The 20361-nt window shown below is 44.0% G+C and overlaps 1 protein-coding gene across 2 annotated transcripts in view; it reads left to right on the forward strand.

Moving 5' to 3' along the window:
- The first annotated feature begins 906 nt into the window (after positions 1 to 906).
- Positions 907 to 20361, forward strand: part of IFT43 (intraflagellar transport 43) — a 43207-nt gene continuing 23752 nt past the window's right edge. Inside the window, exons 1-4 of one of the 2 annotated variants that reach the window (XM_066188535.1) lie at positions 907 to 990; positions 1320 to 1409; positions 7285 to 7314; positions 16666 to 16733. In XM_066188535.1, the coding sequence (XP_066044632.1) occupies positions 937 to 990; positions 1320 to 1409; positions 7285 to 7314; positions 16666 to 16733 (242 nt within the window). In that variant the 5' untranslated portion in view covers positions 907 to 936. The remainder of the gene's footprint in view (positions 991 to 1319; positions 1410 to 7284; positions 7315 to 16665; positions 16734 to 20361) is intronic. The other variant, XM_066188536.1, reaches the window with a different exon arrangement.

Below are 20361 nucleotides of genomic sequence, written 5' to 3' on the forward strand. Positions count from 1 at the left end.
AAACCATGAGCTTCTACAAAAGATAAGCAGGTATGGAATGAAATCTGGTGCCTTTAGTAAAAGGTATTCCTGGGAGGCTTAAAAATTTAGACTTACAGAGTCAATTTTTCTCATGGCAAAGTGTTACCAGTGTAGTTTGTGGTGTGGTACAGTTCTGTGTTGTAGCAGCAGAAGAAATTATTTAGGCTAATGAAGATGGGTGAAAATTGTGAGGAATGTGAGATAGCAGAAAAAAATATAGGCAAAGGGACAACGTGCTGGAAAACTGAATATTTGTTAAACATGTGGAGCTAAAACCAGATCTATTTACAGTTAACTGTACCTCTGTCCAGCCAAGAAACAGACTGGGGTCGTTTTATACAGCTCAGTGGAAATCTCTGCACAACTCATGGTTGAAAAGGATGTGTGTAATGATCATTGTGCTTACATTTGATCCTTGGCACTGCCTCCACCGTGGGCTCTGGGGACTGGCTGCCCCATCTGGAAAGCTGCGAGAGCCAGGGAGAATTGGGTAGAGCATCAGAAGCCATCAGGAGACTTTGGCAAAAGCCTCTATCAGGAAACAGATCTGTAAGGCTAGGATTATCTGCCTTAGTGGGAACTTGAGAAATGTCTTCGGCAAAAAGCTGGAGAAGGCAGAGCGTCAGACTGTTCCTGGCCTGCCACACTGCAGGTGGAATTAGAAAGGGCTAACAGAGTCCCCGAGGTGTTGCAGCACTGGTGTCCCCCTTACTCAGGCCAAGTTTTTAGACTGCTGCGGGGGTGGATGTTTTCCGTGGCTGCCCGGCGCCGGGTGCTCGGCCCGGCGGCGCAGCCCGCGGGAGCGGGAGGCCGGGCGGTGCGCGGCTGCCGGCCGAGCCCGGCGGGGCCGTGCCCGCGGTTGCCGGGGCGGCGGGGCGGGCTGTCCGCCGGAAGCACCGGCGGCCGCGGCGGCGGATGGAGGCTGAGCCGGAGCGGGCGGAGGCGCCGCGGAGGGGCGGCGTCGCCGGGGTGAGCGGGCCCGGGGCCGGGGCGGGCCCAGCCTCTCCGAGCGGGGGGCTCCGGGGCCTTGGACCGCGGCTCGGGCCGGGGTGAGCGCCCCGGCTGCGTGGGGCGCCGTGCGGCCGAAGGGCCGAGCAGCGCGGCCGGGCGGAGGGGGGCGGGGCGGGAGGCGGCCGCGGGGCTCTCACCTGCGGCAGGTGATGCCTCTGCGCTGTGGGGGCACCGCGCTGCGGGGCGGGGCGGGGCGGCAGGGCCGTGCCTGGCGTTCTGCTCCCTGCAATGAAACGGCTTTTGTCAGTAACTGTGTCCTTCTGCTCCTGCGTCCCCCTGCACTATAGGTACTAAAGATGGGCCGTCGAGCCCGCCAAGACCTCTTTGCAGATGAAAATCTCAGCAGGAAGAATTCCCTGTCTACTTCTCTTGGAGAGGTGGGTGTCCTGTCAGGAGGACTTGTCTGTTGTCCTGCTGTTGTCTCCTGTGGAGAATGACTAATTTCTTCTGAGATTCCTTCCTGCAATGGTGTGCTTTGCCCTTTGAATTTTTATCCTTAGATTTGGGACTCATGTGACTTACCTGTCCCTTTCCTCGTGTTGCCCATTGTATAATAGTTTGCACACAGGGCCCTATCTAGGGCTATGGTTTCTCATATGACAAGTATGGAGAGTAGTGTCATACAGGACTTGGGGCCTCTCCCTCCTGTGCATGTGTATCTTCCTGATATTTTAATTTCTAGAATTAAAATATGAGCAGGCACATCATTTTGTGATGAATTTTGCCACCATCTATGGTAGCAAGGCAGATAAACAGATGCCTTACTTTTGTGCTTTGCTTTGCTAGAGCCAGAGTACATCTGACACGGTCTCTGTCAAGTTTGTGTAGTGATGCTCTTTTTCATTTTCTCTGTGCATGCCTACAAAGGTCATGCTAGAAGCCAGCTTTGCAGCGTCTGAGACTTTTCCTTGTGGGAAATATTGTGCAAACTCAGCTCTCACTTGTCTTTGGAGGAAAACTTTGGTTCAGAGGCTGTTCTATCAGTACATCTTCAAATGGTAGAAGAGGGTCAGGAACCCCTCTTTCTCAGGAGAGTGAGGCAACATCCTCAAGTATCCAGAAATAGATCTATACTGCTTCAATTAATTTTTTTTGCTTAGTGTTGCAGAATGCTGAAATTCTTCCTGGAAGCTTGCTGTTGGATGTTAGCATGACTTCTCCACAGGCATCTCCTCCTAGAAGGAGCAGCTCTCAAGAAATGACATACCAGTTTTGCCCCCTGACACATACCAGCTGGACAAAAGTGTCATCTGACTTCCACCTTGTTGACAGTGATATTTGTTTAAATGAGGTGATGCTTACCTTTTTGCAGTGCCAGTCAATGGTCTCCAGCATATCATATTCTTGTCTTCTTTAAACTGGAGACCCATTTTGCTTTGCTGGCCACCCTGGCCCCAACTCTACTTCAAGTTACTCTGCTCAGAGCTCTGGGACCTTCTGTCTTGGAGTGACTACTCCCTGATTCCCTGGGCAGTGACAAAACTTTCCTCTTACACGGAGTAGGTGTGTCCCAGACATCCATGCCAAAATGGTTGTGGGGGAATTTTTCCTTTGAGACCCTGTGATGCTGTTGAAAATAGCACTGTTACATCTTAGCTTTCAATAACACCTCATAGAGCAGACTTTTTTTTTTTTTTTTGAGAGAAAGCATGCTCTTTTCTTTTGATAGGTGTAATGGAGAATCATCTTCCACCTAGGGATTCTCCCCTTGGATATGCTGTAGGCATTCAGGATGGATTTTGTGAAGGAATGTGCAGAAGATGCAATTCAAGAAATAGAAGTAACTGTCAACTTCATAAGTAAAGAAAGTCTTAAAGAAACCAGCTGGTGGTTTAAGGGGGTGTAATCATTAGCTGGCCTCCACATTAAGGTGGCTCGCTGTCAGATTGTTCTCTTGCTGCAACTGACCATCCTAGTTCATGGGCTGATTCCCTGCTTTTAAAGAGATCAGGGGCATTATGTAGAGGTACAGCTGATGGACTGTAACTTAGCGCAGTTTACTTGTGCTTGTGCTTGCTGCTTACATCACAACCATTTCAATAGCTGGGAAGAGATCATAGGGGCTCCAGGCCTTGGGCAACCCTGGAGAAGACTGAGAAATATTTAGTGTTCTGTTTGAAAGCAGTGAGCTTTTCAGCAGCAGAAGGGTGAGGACTCCCATGCCTTACAACATTCAAATATGTTAGTACTGGATCTTAACCACCAGGAAGAATCAGATTGTGTCAATAGTCTCCCTTCAGACAGGTCTTTGTTGCTAAATGTTTGTGTTAATAGAAAACCTTGGAGCTACTGGAAGAAAGACAAAATCCACTGTAAATAATCCTCAGCCTTTTCCTTTGCTCCAAAATTGGAGGCTTTTTATACGTGACCATATTTGTTGCTGAAGTATTTAACAGAACTAATATTATTTTTTCCTTCACCCTAGATTGGCAATCGCCTTCTACTTTTCTGGAAGCTTGGCCTTGGCTTGCTGTTAAGTGGTGGGGTCAGCTGTTAAAATCGATGTCTCATTCAGCCATCTAGTCATCTTGAAACCTTTATTAAAAATCTTCCCAAAAGGAATGCAAAATTAAAATAAAGTCTTTTTTTTTTTTTTTTTTTTTTTTTTTTTCCTGGAACAGACAGCAGTGGAGTAGGCCCCATGTAATTAATTTCAGCATAGAAGGTTTTATTCTTGTTACTGATTTTGAAGACAAAGGGGTTTGTCTTAAACTTTTGCCATATTCATACCTTCATATGCACTTTCACATTCAGGTTAGTGATTTTGCCTTCAGAGGTAACTCAGAGTTTTAAAAATGGTTTAATTCACCTTGACTCTTTTTTAATTTTTTTTTTTTTTAATTCCATGCCAATCCACCCAGTTTCCACCCATCTCAAATTTCTGGTCTGAACGTACCATTTGTGCTATTGTTCAGGTTTTTTCTTGACACTGAGAAGCATCCAGGAAGTGTTTTCCAGTCAGAACACCTTGCTTGAAGGAAGCAAAAAGTACCTCTCTATCCATGTTTCAACATCTCGGCTTATTACAAGGAAATTCACTTAGGGGGCAAACAGTTATTGTAATTAAAAAGATCTTTGTTTTGAAGTCAATAGGCAAATCATCTGACTTGCAGCACAGATCTTATCAGGTTACTGCTGATCTCTGCTTGGCCTGGGCTCTCTCTTCCAGAAGAGACTCCAAACTGTGTGTTGCTCTATTCAACAAATGTGTTGTGAAAACCCCCTTCCCCAGGGCATATTTGCAATGTCTTGTGCCTTGTAGCCTAATCTACTTCCTCCAAGCTCTATGAAAACACTATGATATCTTAGTATATTTTCAGTGCCTGTTGTGTGTATGTATCTCCCACAAAAATATTCTTAACTACAGCAGCAAATCTGTAATTCCTCTGCCCAAATCTCTACTTCATAATTCCCATTCTTTGTGGAAGTACTTGCGTTTTCTTCAAATGTAGACCTCAAGGGGCTCCTGAGAGGTCACAAAGCTCACACTCTGCCCATGTGACATGCAGAACATTCCTGCCTTTTCAGAAGTACAGGTACTAACAAACAACACTACAGCTATGTGTTATTCCACCAGGCAAGATGGAACATGATTATTTGCTGTCATTGGTGCACTTGGCACCCTCCTGCAGCCAAGGCTGTGCATGTTCCTGGGCTTCAGATCTCCTTGGCAATCCGGCAGGCGCTTCTTGGGCACCCAGGGGAATATGCTCTAAGTGGGAATTCCTAGAGATAAATCTGCTTGCTGCATGCCAGACCTCTACATTTCAAACATTCATTTTTAGAGGGGTAATGTATCTCTTTTTCCATTGAGAGGCCTTTCCCATCCCTTGGCTTGATGTGGTACATTTACTCATCTTGATGCTATCAAGTTTCTGACAGAATGGGAGAAACTCAAGCTAGTCATGTTATTTGTATAATGGGAGGGACAGATCACATAATGAGATCTGTTGAAGATCTTTGCTATCCCATCCTAACAGGACTCCTGGACACTTTTATAGAATAAAAGTCAAACCTTTTTCCTGGCTCTAACATCACTGCACCCAACAGCCTGAATGCTGGTTTGATGACATCCATCAGAAGAAGCTGTTTGGCCAGGTTTGGAGCTCTTGATGAGATTGATTTGGAAAGCTGAGTGGAAAAGCCTTTTTAAAAAATGTATCACCAGATTTTTCCTTTCCTGGGTCTTCTCTCAACAAGAGTGAACTATTTGCTGTTCTGTAAGAAATCTGTATGCAAAAATATTTTAATGTTATCCTACATCCATGGTCTATTTTCTCTTTATCCTACAGTGACGTGATTCCCTGGGGACCTTGTTCGAGAGTTCCCTGGTTTCTGCCTCTCACAGTCTCAGTATGATTTTGCCAGCCTGTCTCTGGCAGCACTCAATAGATCCTTTGAGTGGAGACTGCCTTACGAGGCAATGGTCAGCCTAAAGGATGAAGGTTTTCCCTATTTTGAGAATATTTTCACACAGGTAGGACAAAATTACTTTATGTCAGGGTTTGCCCAAAAATCAAGTTCCCTGCTGGTTCTCTCTGCCACATTTCACCACAGCCTGGGGAAAAGCTCTGCGCTTTCACTTCTGATAGTATGTTCTTCTCTTGTTGTCCTAGCTAGGTATTTCTAAGCTTGCTTATGTAGTTGTGGTCCTTGGGTGGTAGTTAAAAAGCATTTCTTGCTGTAAAAACTACCTTATTCAGTACAGATCCAGGTAGACAGACAAAAACTTGAGCCATCTCTGCTGCATGTTGGAAAGATGTTCCCACAGGTGAATTTTGCAAAGCAGCTATCTGGACTTCCACCACCCATTTTACAAACACTCCTGGCAGTGATTCTTTAGGCTGACATCCAGGCATTGTTTAACTAGGACTCCATTACCTAACCCAAATGAGTAAAGAATAATAATAATAATAATAAGAATTGCTGAGGGTGAAATCCACGTGGAAGATTGCTCCAAGAAGTGGTTATTTAAATGCTTTTCAAACATGTGTTGCCTAGCTGGATTTTCTTCTATGCCAGTGCAAGTCTTGTACCACTTGGGCTCCATGCATCCAGAGAAGCTTAGGTCATGTTGGAGCCCACAGAAGCCTGTCTGCTTCTGGCTGTGGGAACAAGCGGGCCCCTGGCTGACAGATATATGCTTCCAACAGATTTTTACCAGTTGGGCAAATCTGATTTCATTTGTGCTGGTGATTGGTAAGGACACTTTTGTACTCCAGCTGCCCTAACCTGCACGTAGCCCCCTCTGCTCTTGTTGTAGTAAGATCTTAAGACCAGATGACTGCAAAGACACAAAATGAACTCAGATACCAAACCACTTCCATCAGAGACATATGCAATTTATGAATCATGTGGCTTCCACGTTCCACAGGAGAGATGATTTATCCAGAGGAAAGTCAAGCGGGTTAGTGGAGTGTTTCCAGCCATCCTGTGCATATTCCTGGTGTAGGGTCACAGGTCAATCTAGGATACTCTAGATTCTCCTCCTGAGTGGATCTGTACACTGTCATTTCTAGAACAGCACAGAGATTTTTGGGTTCTTAATTACCTCCTTGCATTTGGTGCCTAACAGCACTGATTGTTGCGACTGCTGGTGCTGACAGTCTGCTCATCTAAAAGGTTCTCCACAGTTTGCAACTTTCACAGTGATTAACAGGCTGATTTTCTTGAGTTACTTGTCTACCCCACAACCAAGCTACTCCCTTATAGTGTTAGTTAGAGATCATTTGCTGAAGCTAACACTGATGTCAGCTATGCCCATCTTACACTAACTGCTACATCTTGTGCTCTCAGGGGAGAATCTGAGGTCGCCTTGAGAAACAGTAGCTTCTGAAAAAAGGGCTGTAGCCTGCCACAGTGTGTAACCCCTAGTTTGACTGGTCCAGCATCAATTCTGTTCTCTGGCATGGCTGTAGTGACTCTCTGTATGAATCTTTCTAGAATCCTACACACTTGAATAATTTGAGCTTTATCATGCTATAGGGAGAATAAACTAAGTCTGTTCTCTTCTTGCTCATGGTTTTTTTTTAATTTTTTTTTCTTTAAGTATCACAGTTGGCATCTGCATAAATGACTGGATATAAAATGTTATAATGGTGGGATCAACTTGGTGCTTTCTTCAAGTGAATAAGGTTGCAAAGCACATGCTGCAGGACAGCCATAAATGTCAATCTTCAAGCTGTTTTGTGCAGGCTTCCATAGTGCTTCCTTTTAACTTCTTTTTCTCTTTTTCCCTCCTGACCCTTCTAGGATGAAGACTGTCAGGAAAAGGTTGACCATGTAAGACTAGAGGCTTTCTAGGTAGATGCTGACTCCTCTGAAGGGGACTAGTGGGATTAACCTTTATGTGTCTGGAGACTACCTTCAGAGGGTACTCTAGTACTGGAGAATAATATAAAGTTTGCTTTGGATGCAGTGCCTTTCCTGCATCCTCTCTTTCTGTTGCTGACAGATTTTTAATTATCTCTGAAACAGCTGCTCTTATCAGCTGCTGCATCTTGTTTTGAGGTCACAGATGTATATGTGGCCACTGAAAAGATGCTCTATTTTCATTTAAAAGTCAGGACAGCAATTAGCTAATCAAGTACAAAACCTGACTGAACCTAGATTGCTGTCCAGTATGGTTAGTTTGCTCTTATAACATGAAAACTTGTCTTCAGGGATGATGAAGTCTTGCTGGTGCCCCAGAGGAGAAGGCCGGGCAGTAGTAACAAGGACATGTGCCTTTGTATTTTCTATGAATCTTTTTGTTTTATTGCACCAGCACTGAATGCCAGAATCTGTAATTAATAATGTCACAGTGCTTCTTACCAGGCTCCTATTACACACAGAGAAGGAATACACATGTCCTTGGTTAACCTGCACCAAACCTAAAATATGCCTTAGCATTAATTTAGTATTAGAAGCCAAGATGATGCCACTAAGAACAACCTGAGAAGTTCTGTCTGTTTCTGTCGAAGTCTTTGGGCTAACTGCACTGCGCTCCTCCTGACCATGGAATTGGTGTTGCCCAATTTTTCCTGCCTAGAGTTGCTCTCTGTTAGATAATTGAAACACCCTCTCCTGTGCTCTTAATTCCTTCTACTGAAGGACCACTCCAGTACTGGTAGCACAGTAGATTCATCTGTGAAATATAAAGCCCAGAAAAGAAACCCGTATCACCCATCTCATTAATTCTGGCCTCAGAAGGGTATGCTCATCACAAGGAGGCAAGACTATTCAGATTAGCTCAGTTTTCTCTTGGTAGTGCAAGAGATGATATTGTAAAAAAGATCCCCTGGGTTTATTTGGCAGTGATGGATGGTTCAGGACTATGCCCAGAGCACTTTTCCATTTATTAGGCAAAGAGACCTCCCACTGATGGATATAGTTTTGGGGACTGGTTGCCTAATAGAAATTTTTACTGATAATTGATCTAATCTTCCCCCCCCCAGCCTCGCTGGAACCAGTCCTTATAGTTATTTCACTGGAACTAATTCCACCTCCATACAGTGCCCTAAATCATTGATTCCCAAGGTCTGCTGTTGAGTGCTGACTGGTCACATGCCACAGGCGCCTTCTTGCTTCTGGCTGCTAAATTTCATTAAAATAACTTTACTGATGTGACTCTTCCACATGAGCAATTGTTGCTTCAGGGATGTTATGCAATAGTGCCTGGCAAGGAGATTTTATTTAGTATGAGGGGATTCCTGCTTTGAAAACCCTCTTGTTTGGGGAATTCCTGTGTCCTTTATTCAGGCTTATGCTCTGAAGTATGACAGTCACACTTTACAGTATTTTTCCATTTGTAAAAGTCTGTAAATGGTATAAAATGGTTAACTGAGTGTTCAGAAATGTGACTGATCAGTAAGCTGCTTGTAACTTACACTACTGTAATGCTCACAAACTTCTGTTAATTGTATCATAAGTCTCTTCCAAATCAATTGTTAGTGGAACTTTATGTTATAAAGTGTGGTTCAAATCTTGTTGCAGTATATCCCTCCCTTAGTCATTGCCTGGCCAATCTGAAATACTTGGCTTCTTGACTCATTTGTCCAAAGTTGGCTCCTTTGTCCTCTGATGGCTCATACAACCCTTCCCTGAACTCCCTTTGGGCTTTGCTGAGTGTTACAATCTGAACTCTTCCTGGATTTGGTCCCTTTCCTCTTGCTGTGCTGAAGATAACTTTGTGGCTTCTTGAATACTAACAAACAGCCCCATCTGGGTTGTCAATGTGAACGTACCTGCAGAAGTCCTGCCCTCCAGCCATCTGCATGCTCTGAAACTTGTTTTGCATCCTTTGGCAAACCACTCATCTTGCATCTGAATTTTTGCCAGTTGAATCACTCATTTGGCTGCACCTTCCAAGGCTGCCTGGGATATTTAGCCAAAGGCTGTTAGGCTAATCAATGGTATAATAAAGGGTGTATCCTAATATTTCAATTAATTTGCAGAGACAGAATAAGCAGGAGTATGAATGTGGTTGTGAGCCAAGATTTTGCTGGGTTCTTTTCACGGCTTTGCCATAGATTTGCTTTGGGGCCTTGGAGAAGTCCCTCCACTAGTTTTCTTTAGTCCCTATCTGAAAGGAAAGATAGAGCTTTATGCGGAAGCACTGTGGGTATTCCCTAAATAGACCCACAGGGGGATTTAGATGCCGTATCCTCATAACAGAATCCATATCCTCCACTGGGTGCCTGGATAGTATGTAGATAATCTCAGGATGGGCTGGTGGATCTATTGGGATGGCAAAGAGTGGCTGGGAATGACAGTGTGTCTGAAACCCCGTGCTTCTGCAGACTTCTGGTTCCATTCCTCGAGCTCTGGGAGTGCATGTCCTTGCACTACCAGTGAGAGACCCTGAGCCCCATCCTGTGTTTTCTAGCCTTCAGAAGCGGAGCAGGGCTTTCACTTGCCTTCAGGGATCTCCAGGTCCTGAATAAGCAGATGTTCATTTCAGTGTTGGAACCTCATGCTTTAGACATAGAGACTCAACTAGCCATCTCCTTTCTAAGCTGGAAAACACTGATTTTATTGTCCTCTTCCTTCTCTGAGAAATATGTAGCACGTAATGTTTGCCACCTCCATAGGGAATATTACATATAATGACAAGCCTATGAGCTGTTCTGGGTCTGAGAAGGCTCTCAGTCCTTTCTCCTGAAGCCACTCTGCTTTGCAGATGGAACCAAAAGAATTTTGGTACCACACGGAAAGACTTTCTAACTGAAGGCAACAACATTTGAGTGGGAAGACATCAGTTCCAATGAGTCCAGCTGGGACCTCGTCCTCAAGTTGTGCTTTGGTAGACATGCCAAAGGTAGTCTCAAGGTCCTTCACGGAATAGAAACAGGGACAGCACCTGATTTCTGACCCTTATACAGGTGGATGCTGGCCTCTGTGGCTCTGTATCGCTCAGTGTTTGAGTGACAGCATACTTTAAGGCAACAGCTGGAAAGAGGATTTGAAGATCTAACCTTTCCAGAGGGGGCATCAAAGTCCTTTTGTAGTTCTCCTTGCCAGTCCTTCTAAAATATTTAGGTAGAAAAATGGGCTGATGCTTTTTAGGTTAAGTCAACATGTCAGGATCAATTGTTTTCATTGAATGTAAGTACCTGAAATATAAAGCCAGTTGTGTTCTTACATTGCTAGGTCACTCAGTTGGGTGGGGTTGAGTGAGTGTATCTGCATTCTAAAATACAGTGCAGAATGATGTGGAGATCCCCTGGTGAGAAGCAACTTGCACTCTACCTGGGGAGGTACGTGCTTTGTTACCAGAAGTACCTAAAACAAGGCAATTTCCAGACTTGAGCTGACTCACATGGATCCTGCTTGCAGGTGTGTCTGCACCTGTGGTGTAGACATGGCCTGGGGCTTGATAGGATCAGGGCCTTTAATCAGAGCGGTATTTTCCTGACCCAGTTCTTACCCTTGCACAGTGGTTGGCATCCAGCTCCAAACTCCCATTTCATTGTCTGGTCTGGTGTGGATCTGTGCAGTAGCCACCCCCCAAGTTCTCTCCCTTACGTTCCCTGAAACTTAGAAACATGCAAGTAAGGAACACAGCACCAGCTGTACTCAGCTGAGTGTTGATCAGGGGACTTTATTTGCATAAAAAAAATCACAATGGTTTGGGCATTGTCCTTCCACTCTGGTTTAGAGAGTTCATGACCTCAGAAGTCATAATTGTAATGCTGTCGCTTACAGTAATTTCTGTATCTACAATTTGCACTGCAATAAGATCTAGAGTGTTGGTGTATGGCTGGAACAAAAAATTCCTATTCCCAAAGACCTTACAGTCTAACTGCAGTGTTTTTCTCGAGCATTCTGTTTTCCCCTGTGATCTTCAGCTTGTAGAGGAGCCTTCACCAGGGGTAGCTACATTTTTTATATGGCATGTTGCCAGGGTTTTGCCTTCTTAGGCATGCAGTTGGGAGTAGGGTGGACTGGCAGTAGATAGCTCTTGGAGGAATTGGCATTTCTGAGAACCTGGGAGAGTTCTCTGAGGCAGAATTTCCTGTAGCTATTGCACACTGTGAATGCTCTCCCATTTATGTGGTCCTGGGCTGAGGTGTGTGTGTCCCTCCATGTCCCAGAGTTTCTGTCATCTGTCATTTGATTCTTGCATTATTCTGGTTAATACCCTCCACTGAAAGGATCCAGCATCCAAGGAAGCACTGGGTTTTCTTACCTGCGTCCATTTTACAGGGTTTGCATCTTTTTTTTTTCCCCAGAGGTCTTCTGGTTGCTTGTAGAAATGCTGGACTCCCAGCCTGTTCCTGGGGACCTCTCATCTGGAAGCTGGCCAGATTCTCCAGGAGGAATCTTAAAAATGCAGCTGAACTTCTGTTCCCTAATTAGGCCAACTTCCCCAGTGTGAGCCCCAGCACTGCATGGCCTGGAGCTCCCCAAGGCCTTGTGCAGCCTCTCTCGCGTGCACCCCGACTGGCTGACCGGCAGGGCAGTTATTTTCAGCTTTCTGAGCTTATCTCCTTGCCTTTTGATGACATCTTCTGAAATAGCTTTTCTAGTCAGCCATGTTTCCCAGCCTTTCTAGTAGTATCCTGCCTGCTTGTCTACCTTGATGTGGATTAGGGACAGTCTCACTGAAAATAATTTTATTAAAAGCTTTTCCTTTTCCACACATTCATTTCATACTTTGAGTGCTCCTGGACCCACCTCAAGGCAACAAAAGAACTGTAGGAGGTGGGAAGGTGGATGGCAAAATGTCTGACCATATGTAGTATAAAGTGGTAGCAAACTGTTTGAGAAATGTTCATGCCTAGGAGGGCTGGAGGGGCACTTCCCTATAACTGTGGATTGTGAGAGGATTCCACCTGGTGACCCCTTGTTCAGAGAATCAGATTGTTGTGTGCTGATTCACTGTTTTCCTGCAGGGGAGGGCAGTAACTCCTCAGACAGGTTAAGGTGCCAAATGCTGCAAAGGTGACAGCTTTCCTCACAGGTGCATGTCAGCTGACAAATAGCTGGCCACTGTTTTAGGAGAGCAGTTCTTGATAGCTGGTTAACAATATGAACTGCTCCTTTACCTGTGACAGGTGGCAGAGAATATTTGAAGGCCCCCAAGAACTTCTGTCTCAATAACACTTTCCCTAGTAAAGGAAAGTCAGTGACTGGGAAAAGAAGGACAGTTTGTGGATGAAATGCAAATCCAGTATTTTCTGCTCGGTATGTAAGACATGCAGAAGTCCTTGAAGGGTATTCATTAAAATCAGATGCACTATCTGAACCATCTATGGACATGATATCAAGAGAGCCAGCAGAGATGGGTTGTTCTTTGCAATAAGCCCAGGCTTGCATAGATCTTGGAATTGATGTGGTTTTGATATCATACATGCTCTGAGATCAGTATATATTATTTTATGTGTCTGTTTAGGAGCAGTGGGGCTATTTGACTTACAGCTCCTAAAATGGCAGCAATCAAAACTAATTCATCAGGCCTGGTTGTGGAGATTTGCTTTTCTTCAGTCGAGGGAGCCTCTGGCATCTTGCTGGAGAAGAGAATCCTTGCGACTGCCCAAACTTCTTTCTTTTCACATCATGGTCAATATTGGATAAAAACAGGCCATCTACATACTGTGTAAAATCTCACAGTGTTTGTATATTGGAAAAACGTAGATCCTACATATTTTAAGAGAAATATGACATGAAATGTGTGTCCTCTGTTGCACGCTGTCAATGTCATTTGAGTCCCTGCATCCCTGCACAGAGTGCTCAGTGTTTCAAAGGAGTTGTCATGTTGATGAAGGTAAATTAATCCATATTTCCAGACCCACCTGAGAATCTGAGGGATTTAACATGCCCATAATCGGCCTCTGTTGTGGTAGGTCCTAAAAGAAACTTTGCTGGACCTTCAGGATTCAGAGACACACAGGGTAGTTGCTTCCATGAGGGAAGCAGCATCCAACTGGCACCTTCAGGACTGTAGACATGATCTGACAAGTAGCCTGGAAATTTCTGCTTTAATGAGGAAGCCAGATTAGAATTCTGCATCTGTCTGATAAGAAAGGGCCTGAAAAACAATGAAGAAGGTGGTAGAGTTTCTACTTTAATGAAGGAGAGATGGAATTCAGGCCAGTCATTTTTCCAAGGGAGAGATAAAACACTGATTATGGATGTAGTATCAAAATGTTGGTAAGGAAGGTGGCCTGAGAAACACTAGGAAAATGCCATCACAAAAATGGTGAGCTGAATTTCTGAGAAAAACAACCAAAAACCAAAAAAACCCAACAAAACAAAAAACTCAGACTATGGCAAATTTCCTTGGAAAAGAGACAATCTGCAGAAACTCAAGTAGAGGAGATCTTCTGGAGATAAATAACAAACAAAACTGAAGTGGAAAGGCAAATCCTGGCAAGTAAGTGATTAGCTGATGCTGTGAAAGAGACTGAGCAGCAAGTGCTGAGAAACACCACTGTTGTCAGGAGCTGGTGGAATCTCAGTGTTTTGAACACTAAACTGTTTGGATGTATAGCTTTGCATTTGGGAACATACATACAAATCTTGCCTAAGGTATAACACTAGGTACCAACAAGTTCTGATAATTTAAATCCCCCAGTCTTATTCACCAAAAAGGTATGTTTAGGAGCACATTTGTTGCATTACAGAAGAACAGTGTACTCTGTTTCTGCTCTGGTCCCTCGGAGGTTGACATTTGTCCCACTTTCTGCCTTGAGCTCTTGCTTGCAGCTGCAAAGTCCCTACCTGTCACCATATTATGGCAAAGCATGACATTGCATTCTCAATTGTAAATTATGCTGAGGTTTTGGAATTGTGAAAGTATGTGAAGGTAAGTTTATTTACTTGACAAAAGTATATGTGGCATGTGACCTTATTGCAGCACTTTCCAGGCAGCTAACAAAGAAAAGCTATTTCTCCTCAGCTGACAGTTAACATTGCCTTTCCTGTTGCTAGTGCTCCTGTAGGCAATTCAGAAAGAATTACCTGATTTATTGCAAGAGGAATAAAAGACCTGTAGGTGTATGTGAGGTGTTTTTCAGGATCTGACAGACATTCAGGGTTGCCTGGTGTGTATGATCAATGGGAACATGTTGTAACATTGGCAGGACATTGGAATCAAACCCCTAGATGCCCTGGAGTCATGCCTTTTGCAAAGACTGGGCCAGACATTGTCATCACCCTCTGATCTAATATGCCCCACTTGAGTTATCTTTGATCTGAAGGCTATTTTTGATGATGAGTAAATTAAATTGCAGGTGCATTGAAATGTCCTGGAGATGCTGCATTTTCCCTCAGCTTTACAGCCCTGGTTCTTTGGTGTCATTTTTGTATCCCCATGTTCCTTTGTGAGGAGTTGTGAAGGCTGTGTGTTGGAAATATGGCTTGCTGGCTATCAGAGGGCTAGTGTGAGGGGAAAGGGGGTTGTTTGCATGGGAAGCATCTGTGTGGGAAGGAGTGTGTTTTTGAGTTAGGGGTGTGTGTAACGGGAATGGGGATGTTTATGTGGGCATGCACGCCCATATGTGGTGTGTGTTCCCGCTTTTTCCTGGGCTCTGGGTGTGTCCAGATCAACTGAATTCAAAATGCTCCTTTTTTGGCACTGTAGCCTCTTCTCTGGTTTGGCATCTTAAGAATCTGGGGGAATCATTTAAAGATCAGAAAACTCCATTCACTTGGGCCCCTGAAGGCTTCACATTCTGTGACATGGTCATTCCAGTCGACTGAGCTCTGTCCCCTACGGATGAGCCCATATAAGGAGGCTGTTTCCTGCGTTTCACGCTCCCTGCCTGTCCCTCTGCCCTCCTGTGCTCCCTTTGCTGAAGAAAGTTGGTATTTTGGGACTGCAGCTCCTGCCTCATTCCTGCTCCCTGTTTATTTTTGGAGGATGACTATTTTTGCTCCTATCAGGGAGCTATGCAGGGTCATACCCCCTCCCTGCAGCAGGCAGAGGCTGCCCCTGGCAGGGTCTCTTAATTTCCCACACTCACAAACAATGCTTCTACTTCAAGAAATAAACATGTGAGACCCCTACCGACAGGGGTTAGCTCGAGCCTGTCCTCATCTGTGGCAAGAGGCGATTTGGCTTTGGCTCAGGGTTGACCCCACCACCCATGTAAGGTCCTCTCTGAAGTCAAAACTCCTGAGGAGGCATCTCACTTACTCACTTTGTTAATAAAAGCCGTGGAAGCCACCTGTGCCCCCACCATTCCATTGCAGTTAGCATTTTTTCTCTGTTTTGGGACATCTTTTACCAAATCATTCTTTCTCATGATGGTCCATTCACAGGTCGCTGTAATCCATCTTCCCTCACTGGGCACCATAAACTGAGAGCTTTGTAATCTGGGTTCACCTTACCTCTGCTTTCATCATTGCCTGCCATGCAGAAGACTGAAGGCAGTGCTGTACAAAGTGCCTCAGGCTGGGGGAACTAAGCTCAAAACAGCAACGGGCAGCTTCCAAATGGTGGGAATTCATGGGCCCATTTGAAAATTCCCATCATAAGCCCCAAGCTGAATTCCCATTTTCTTTTGCCATGCGGCAGAGTGCCATACAAGACAATGCAAGAAGATAGCAGGGGATGTCTTTAAGCTCCAGATGATCTTCCCCTTTGGATTTCGGTGGTGGCAGTGGTGGGATTCATCCCAAGTAACCTTGGAAGAGTTTGGGTATGGATCTCTGTATCTGAGATGCATCTCTCCTCCTATTCTATGCAGTGGACAAAAGCAGACTTTTTAGCAACAATTCCTCATATAATACAAGATGTCTAAAACATGCTGTCTTGTACCCTGGGAAAAGCATATTCTGATACCTCCCACTGGTATGTGGGCAACAGTGATGAACAAGTTCCCAGTGAACCCTATTTTGCCAGGAGAGCACATCCTCTGTGGATCAGTTAGCTACTGTATTGTGTGTCCTCAAAAAGTCAAAGGCACACAGACCTGAGACTTGTCAAGATGCTGATTAGGGTGATGCATCTTTTGTTTACAGACAAGCTTAAAAACCTGTCCTGTAGTTTATGTCTTTCTTTTATTTTATGATTAAAGAGCATTTTAAACACTATCTCTCCGTTATTTGGTGAAGTGTTACATTAGTGTGTGTGGACCTGGTGTCTCAATTGGCTTGACTTTGCCTTGACCAGAGGTGTCTGTAACATGTCTCTTCTCTTTATTAAAGGTTCCACCACCTAAACCCCCACGCCGGCAAGGAGGCTGGGCCGATGATCCTGTACTGGCATCTACCAAGTGAGTCCTCACCTCTTTCCTTATTAAGAGGGACTTAGGTGTGGAATAAAGGAACATCACTAGTTGGACCTTGCTGTCACAGACATTGGAACAGTTCTCCTGGGTCTTTTAGATGGTCTCTCTTTCCAATATCAATGTAACTTGTTCAAGCCATTTGAAGTATTGCTCTTGCTTGGTTCCATTGGTTAATTGACTTGGTGAGGGTTCGAACTGTGTACGTGTCCCTGTTTGCCAGAGGCAGTGTATTCCTTACCTGGTACCTGGAATGAGTCAAGAGCATAATAAGCATGTTAAATGCTGGAGCTGGGATGGGGGGATTTGACTGGTTCTGTCCTTTCCAGGAGAGTGACACATGACAGCACCACACTGACAAGAGTGCAATGAACACATCAGGATTTAGCGATCAGCCTTGACAGTAAAGGTGAAATTTGTCAATGTTTATGTGTGTATAGGGTTATGGTATAATGGAGATGGATAGAGATGGTCAGCAAGAAGAGATGGGAGGAAAAAGTATACAAACTGTGGAATGTGTGTTGAGAAGCCTGATGCTTACATGAAGGACACGTAAGACAAAGGAAAGATCTGGGCATTGTAATAGAATAGGTATGAAAACTAAAGGACATTTCAGACTGGAAGAACATTACTTGCTTTCATAGTTGTGGTTTTCCGAGCTGAGAAGTTAGGCTGAAGTATTTCATATTCACAGAGCTGAAGGGCTCAGCTGTGGAGTGGTGTGAGATTGCTTATGTAGTTAAAGGCCTATAATAAAAGTCTATATGTCTTAGTATATACTTTGGAGGCACTATGATTAATGAAAAGTTATGTATTTTCTTTTCTGAAACTGAGAATGGGCGAGGACATCCAGAAACCTGTTATACAGTCAGTATTTCTTGGGAGGGGAGAAAGGTGGTCTGTATTCTGGGGTAGCCTTTCCAAAAAACAGTACTTTTCTGGGGAAATTACCACTCTATTTGTCTCTGAAAAATAAATAGTCTGGAAATCTGAAGACTAGGATAAAGCAAGGGAATAAAGATCTCAGCCTGAAGTCCTGTTGCTCTCCAGTTTAACCCCGATGATGGTTATTTTTCATAGGCTGGCTGCAGCTAGAAGTTGCCATTGCAAAGATGCATCCACCTCAGGGTATTAAAAAAGTGCCACCAGTGATCCTGGATCTTTGGAGGACCAAGCAGAAGCTTTATGGAAATGTGACAGGAGACAAGAAGGTTCAATTTCATTGTTTAGGAAAAACAAGTTCTGTAATTGTTGGTTAGGTGAAGGACTAGATTGGAGGTAATACATATGCAGGGCTGTGCCTAATGTGCCCTGAAGTACAGTGAGCAGGTTCCTAATGTAACAGCACTGTGCCATATGCTATTTTATCATGTTTTCCATTGTTTGACTTTAGCTTTATCCTATAGATTTGCAGCATTAGCTGTGGGTGGTACTCCCCCAGCATCTCAGCTGCATGGGTTGCAAGACATTGTAAGTGTCTGGAGTAAAGGCTTCTATGACCCTGGATGTAGTTCAGCTGGAGAAGCAGAACAGGACATAGGGTTGCAGACCTTTCTGCCTCTGAGAGTCTGCACACTAGGACATGAGACCAAGATGCGTCCCTTGCTCAATCATGCATGTGATATGTCATATCTGACAGTGTTCATTTGTAGTAAGGGTTTTTATAGAATAAATTTTATGAAGAAGTTTGTTCTGACTTTCTCCAGTCATAGGCGGTACAAGGGTTTTGTACAACTAATTCCCCTGTCTTTCCTTTCCTGTGTATTCTCCCCAAGCTGATCTCTCTTCTCTCCCTTAAAAAAGTCTGACATGCTGGCCTGTAGGACTTGCTTTGTGATATATCCCAGGGTAAAGCCTTCATGTGAAAAGTCTGAGTCATTGGCTGATGTCATACCAATGTTACTGTAGCTTTGTTGTTTCTGTTTTCTCAGGCTCTATCTCCCCACAGCTTTTCAACCAATTTGACTCAGTTTGGAAGCCCATCAAGTTAACTTGCTCCAAGTTCACTAGTGTAGATGTAGTTAGAATAACATGCTTCTGTTGATATATCTGATTTAAGTTTAAGCCCTTTTTTGCCAGTGTAACTGAACCTACACTTGGGAATTGTTCTGTTAGAAGTAATTTGATTTTCAGACAATGTTAAAATCTGATTTTTTTTTTCTTTCACTGAGAAAGGAAGGATGAGCAGAGTGGCTACAGTTAGATTTTCTTTGTCATGTAAATATATTGTGGGTCAGATGGGATACTGCAGCCACTTGTGCAATGATCTTGTAGCTATTTATGTTATTCTTTCTCCTTTTGAAGTCTTAGCTTCTAGTTCTGTATATGACAGATCCAGTCAGATCCAAGTGCATATGCGTTGCTTTTTCTGCAGGGATCCTTTTCTGCTCTATTTCTACTTCAGGGACTTATCAGTATGAAATGATCACTTGAAATTGTTCTTTTTATTTCCATTTGACACATGTTAAAGTAGAATTTAGTTTGTAACCTGTTTTTCTACCTTTGTGCCCTCTTTTAGTCCCTTACCTGCCCAGCTCATGTCATGCTTATGTAAACTTGTAAATATTCTCACCATCTTGCTTCTTATTTCCATCAGACTGTTGCAAGATAAGAGGAGGAAGAGGAGGATTCTTAAAGTTTTCCAACCTAAATTATTTTAAAAATTAATTAGCACACATGTGTGAGAGATACAGTATCTTACCAGAGTTCCCATAGCATTTGTAAGTGTCAGATACTTAAATGGCTGAGAACTATCAAAATTATCTATTTTACTCAAGTTTTCAAAAGCCAAATGTGGGAAGATTACTTTGGACTTCCAGTACTCTTACAGAACAGTTGTCATTTCCAGGAGTCCCATTTTGTACATCTGGGTAATGATGAGGACCACTGGTAAATGTCTGAGCAAACCCCCAGGCTGGTCCTTTGCAAACAGCAACTAAATGGTTCAAAGCAGTGACAGGAAATTCATTTTTCCATACTACCAGGGCCATCTGTACCTGCATCTGCTGTATCTGGTTAAACCTGTACTCAGAAGAATCATTCCCTGTGAGAAGAGGCTTATTGCTGCCCCAGCAACATTCTAGCGCCAGTATTAGCAGAAAGGGGACCAGCCAAGAACCTGGGCAGCCACTTGGAGCCTAGTAGCCTGCCGAGATAAATAACAGTAATTACAGCTGGGTTTTCCTGCAGCAGCAGCTCTCTAACCACTGGATGGAGCCCAAGTGCCATTCTGAAAGCTGTGCTGATGTCCCTAATGACATCAGCGCTGACACTCCTGACAAGCAAAGCAGGGCTTTACTGTCAGGTTATCTCACGCATCAAAAGGAAGAAACACAAAGTGCCTGCTAGTGGGGGAAGGAAAAGGGAATTCAGTTTTGCATACTGGTGAGGATTTGATAAAGGAAGGGTGCTTCCGTGAATCATTTAATTCCAACTTTTTCTGATCTCGTCTCTTTGACTTTCCTCATAGAATTTCTTCGTTTCCTCTCTAGCAGTATCTTATTTTTTTGCTTCTTGGGTTTCTTTCAATTTACTTGGGTGCTTGATCCCTTTGGTCTTGCAATGAGCCCCCTAAAATTCCTACAGCTCTGTGGGCAGCAGCTGGGGTTGTTGAGGA

The sequence above is a fragment of the Chamaea fasciata genome, unplaced genomic scaffold (genome assembly GCF_029207755.1).
Source record: "Chamaea fasciata isolate MVZ Bird 193981 ecotype frontalis unplaced genomic scaffold, bChaFas1.0.hap1 SCAF_7, whole genome shotgun sequence".
NCBI classification, from domain to species: domain Eukaryota; kingdom Metazoa; phylum Chordata; class Aves; order Passeriformes; family Sylviidae; genus Chamaea; species Chamaea fasciata.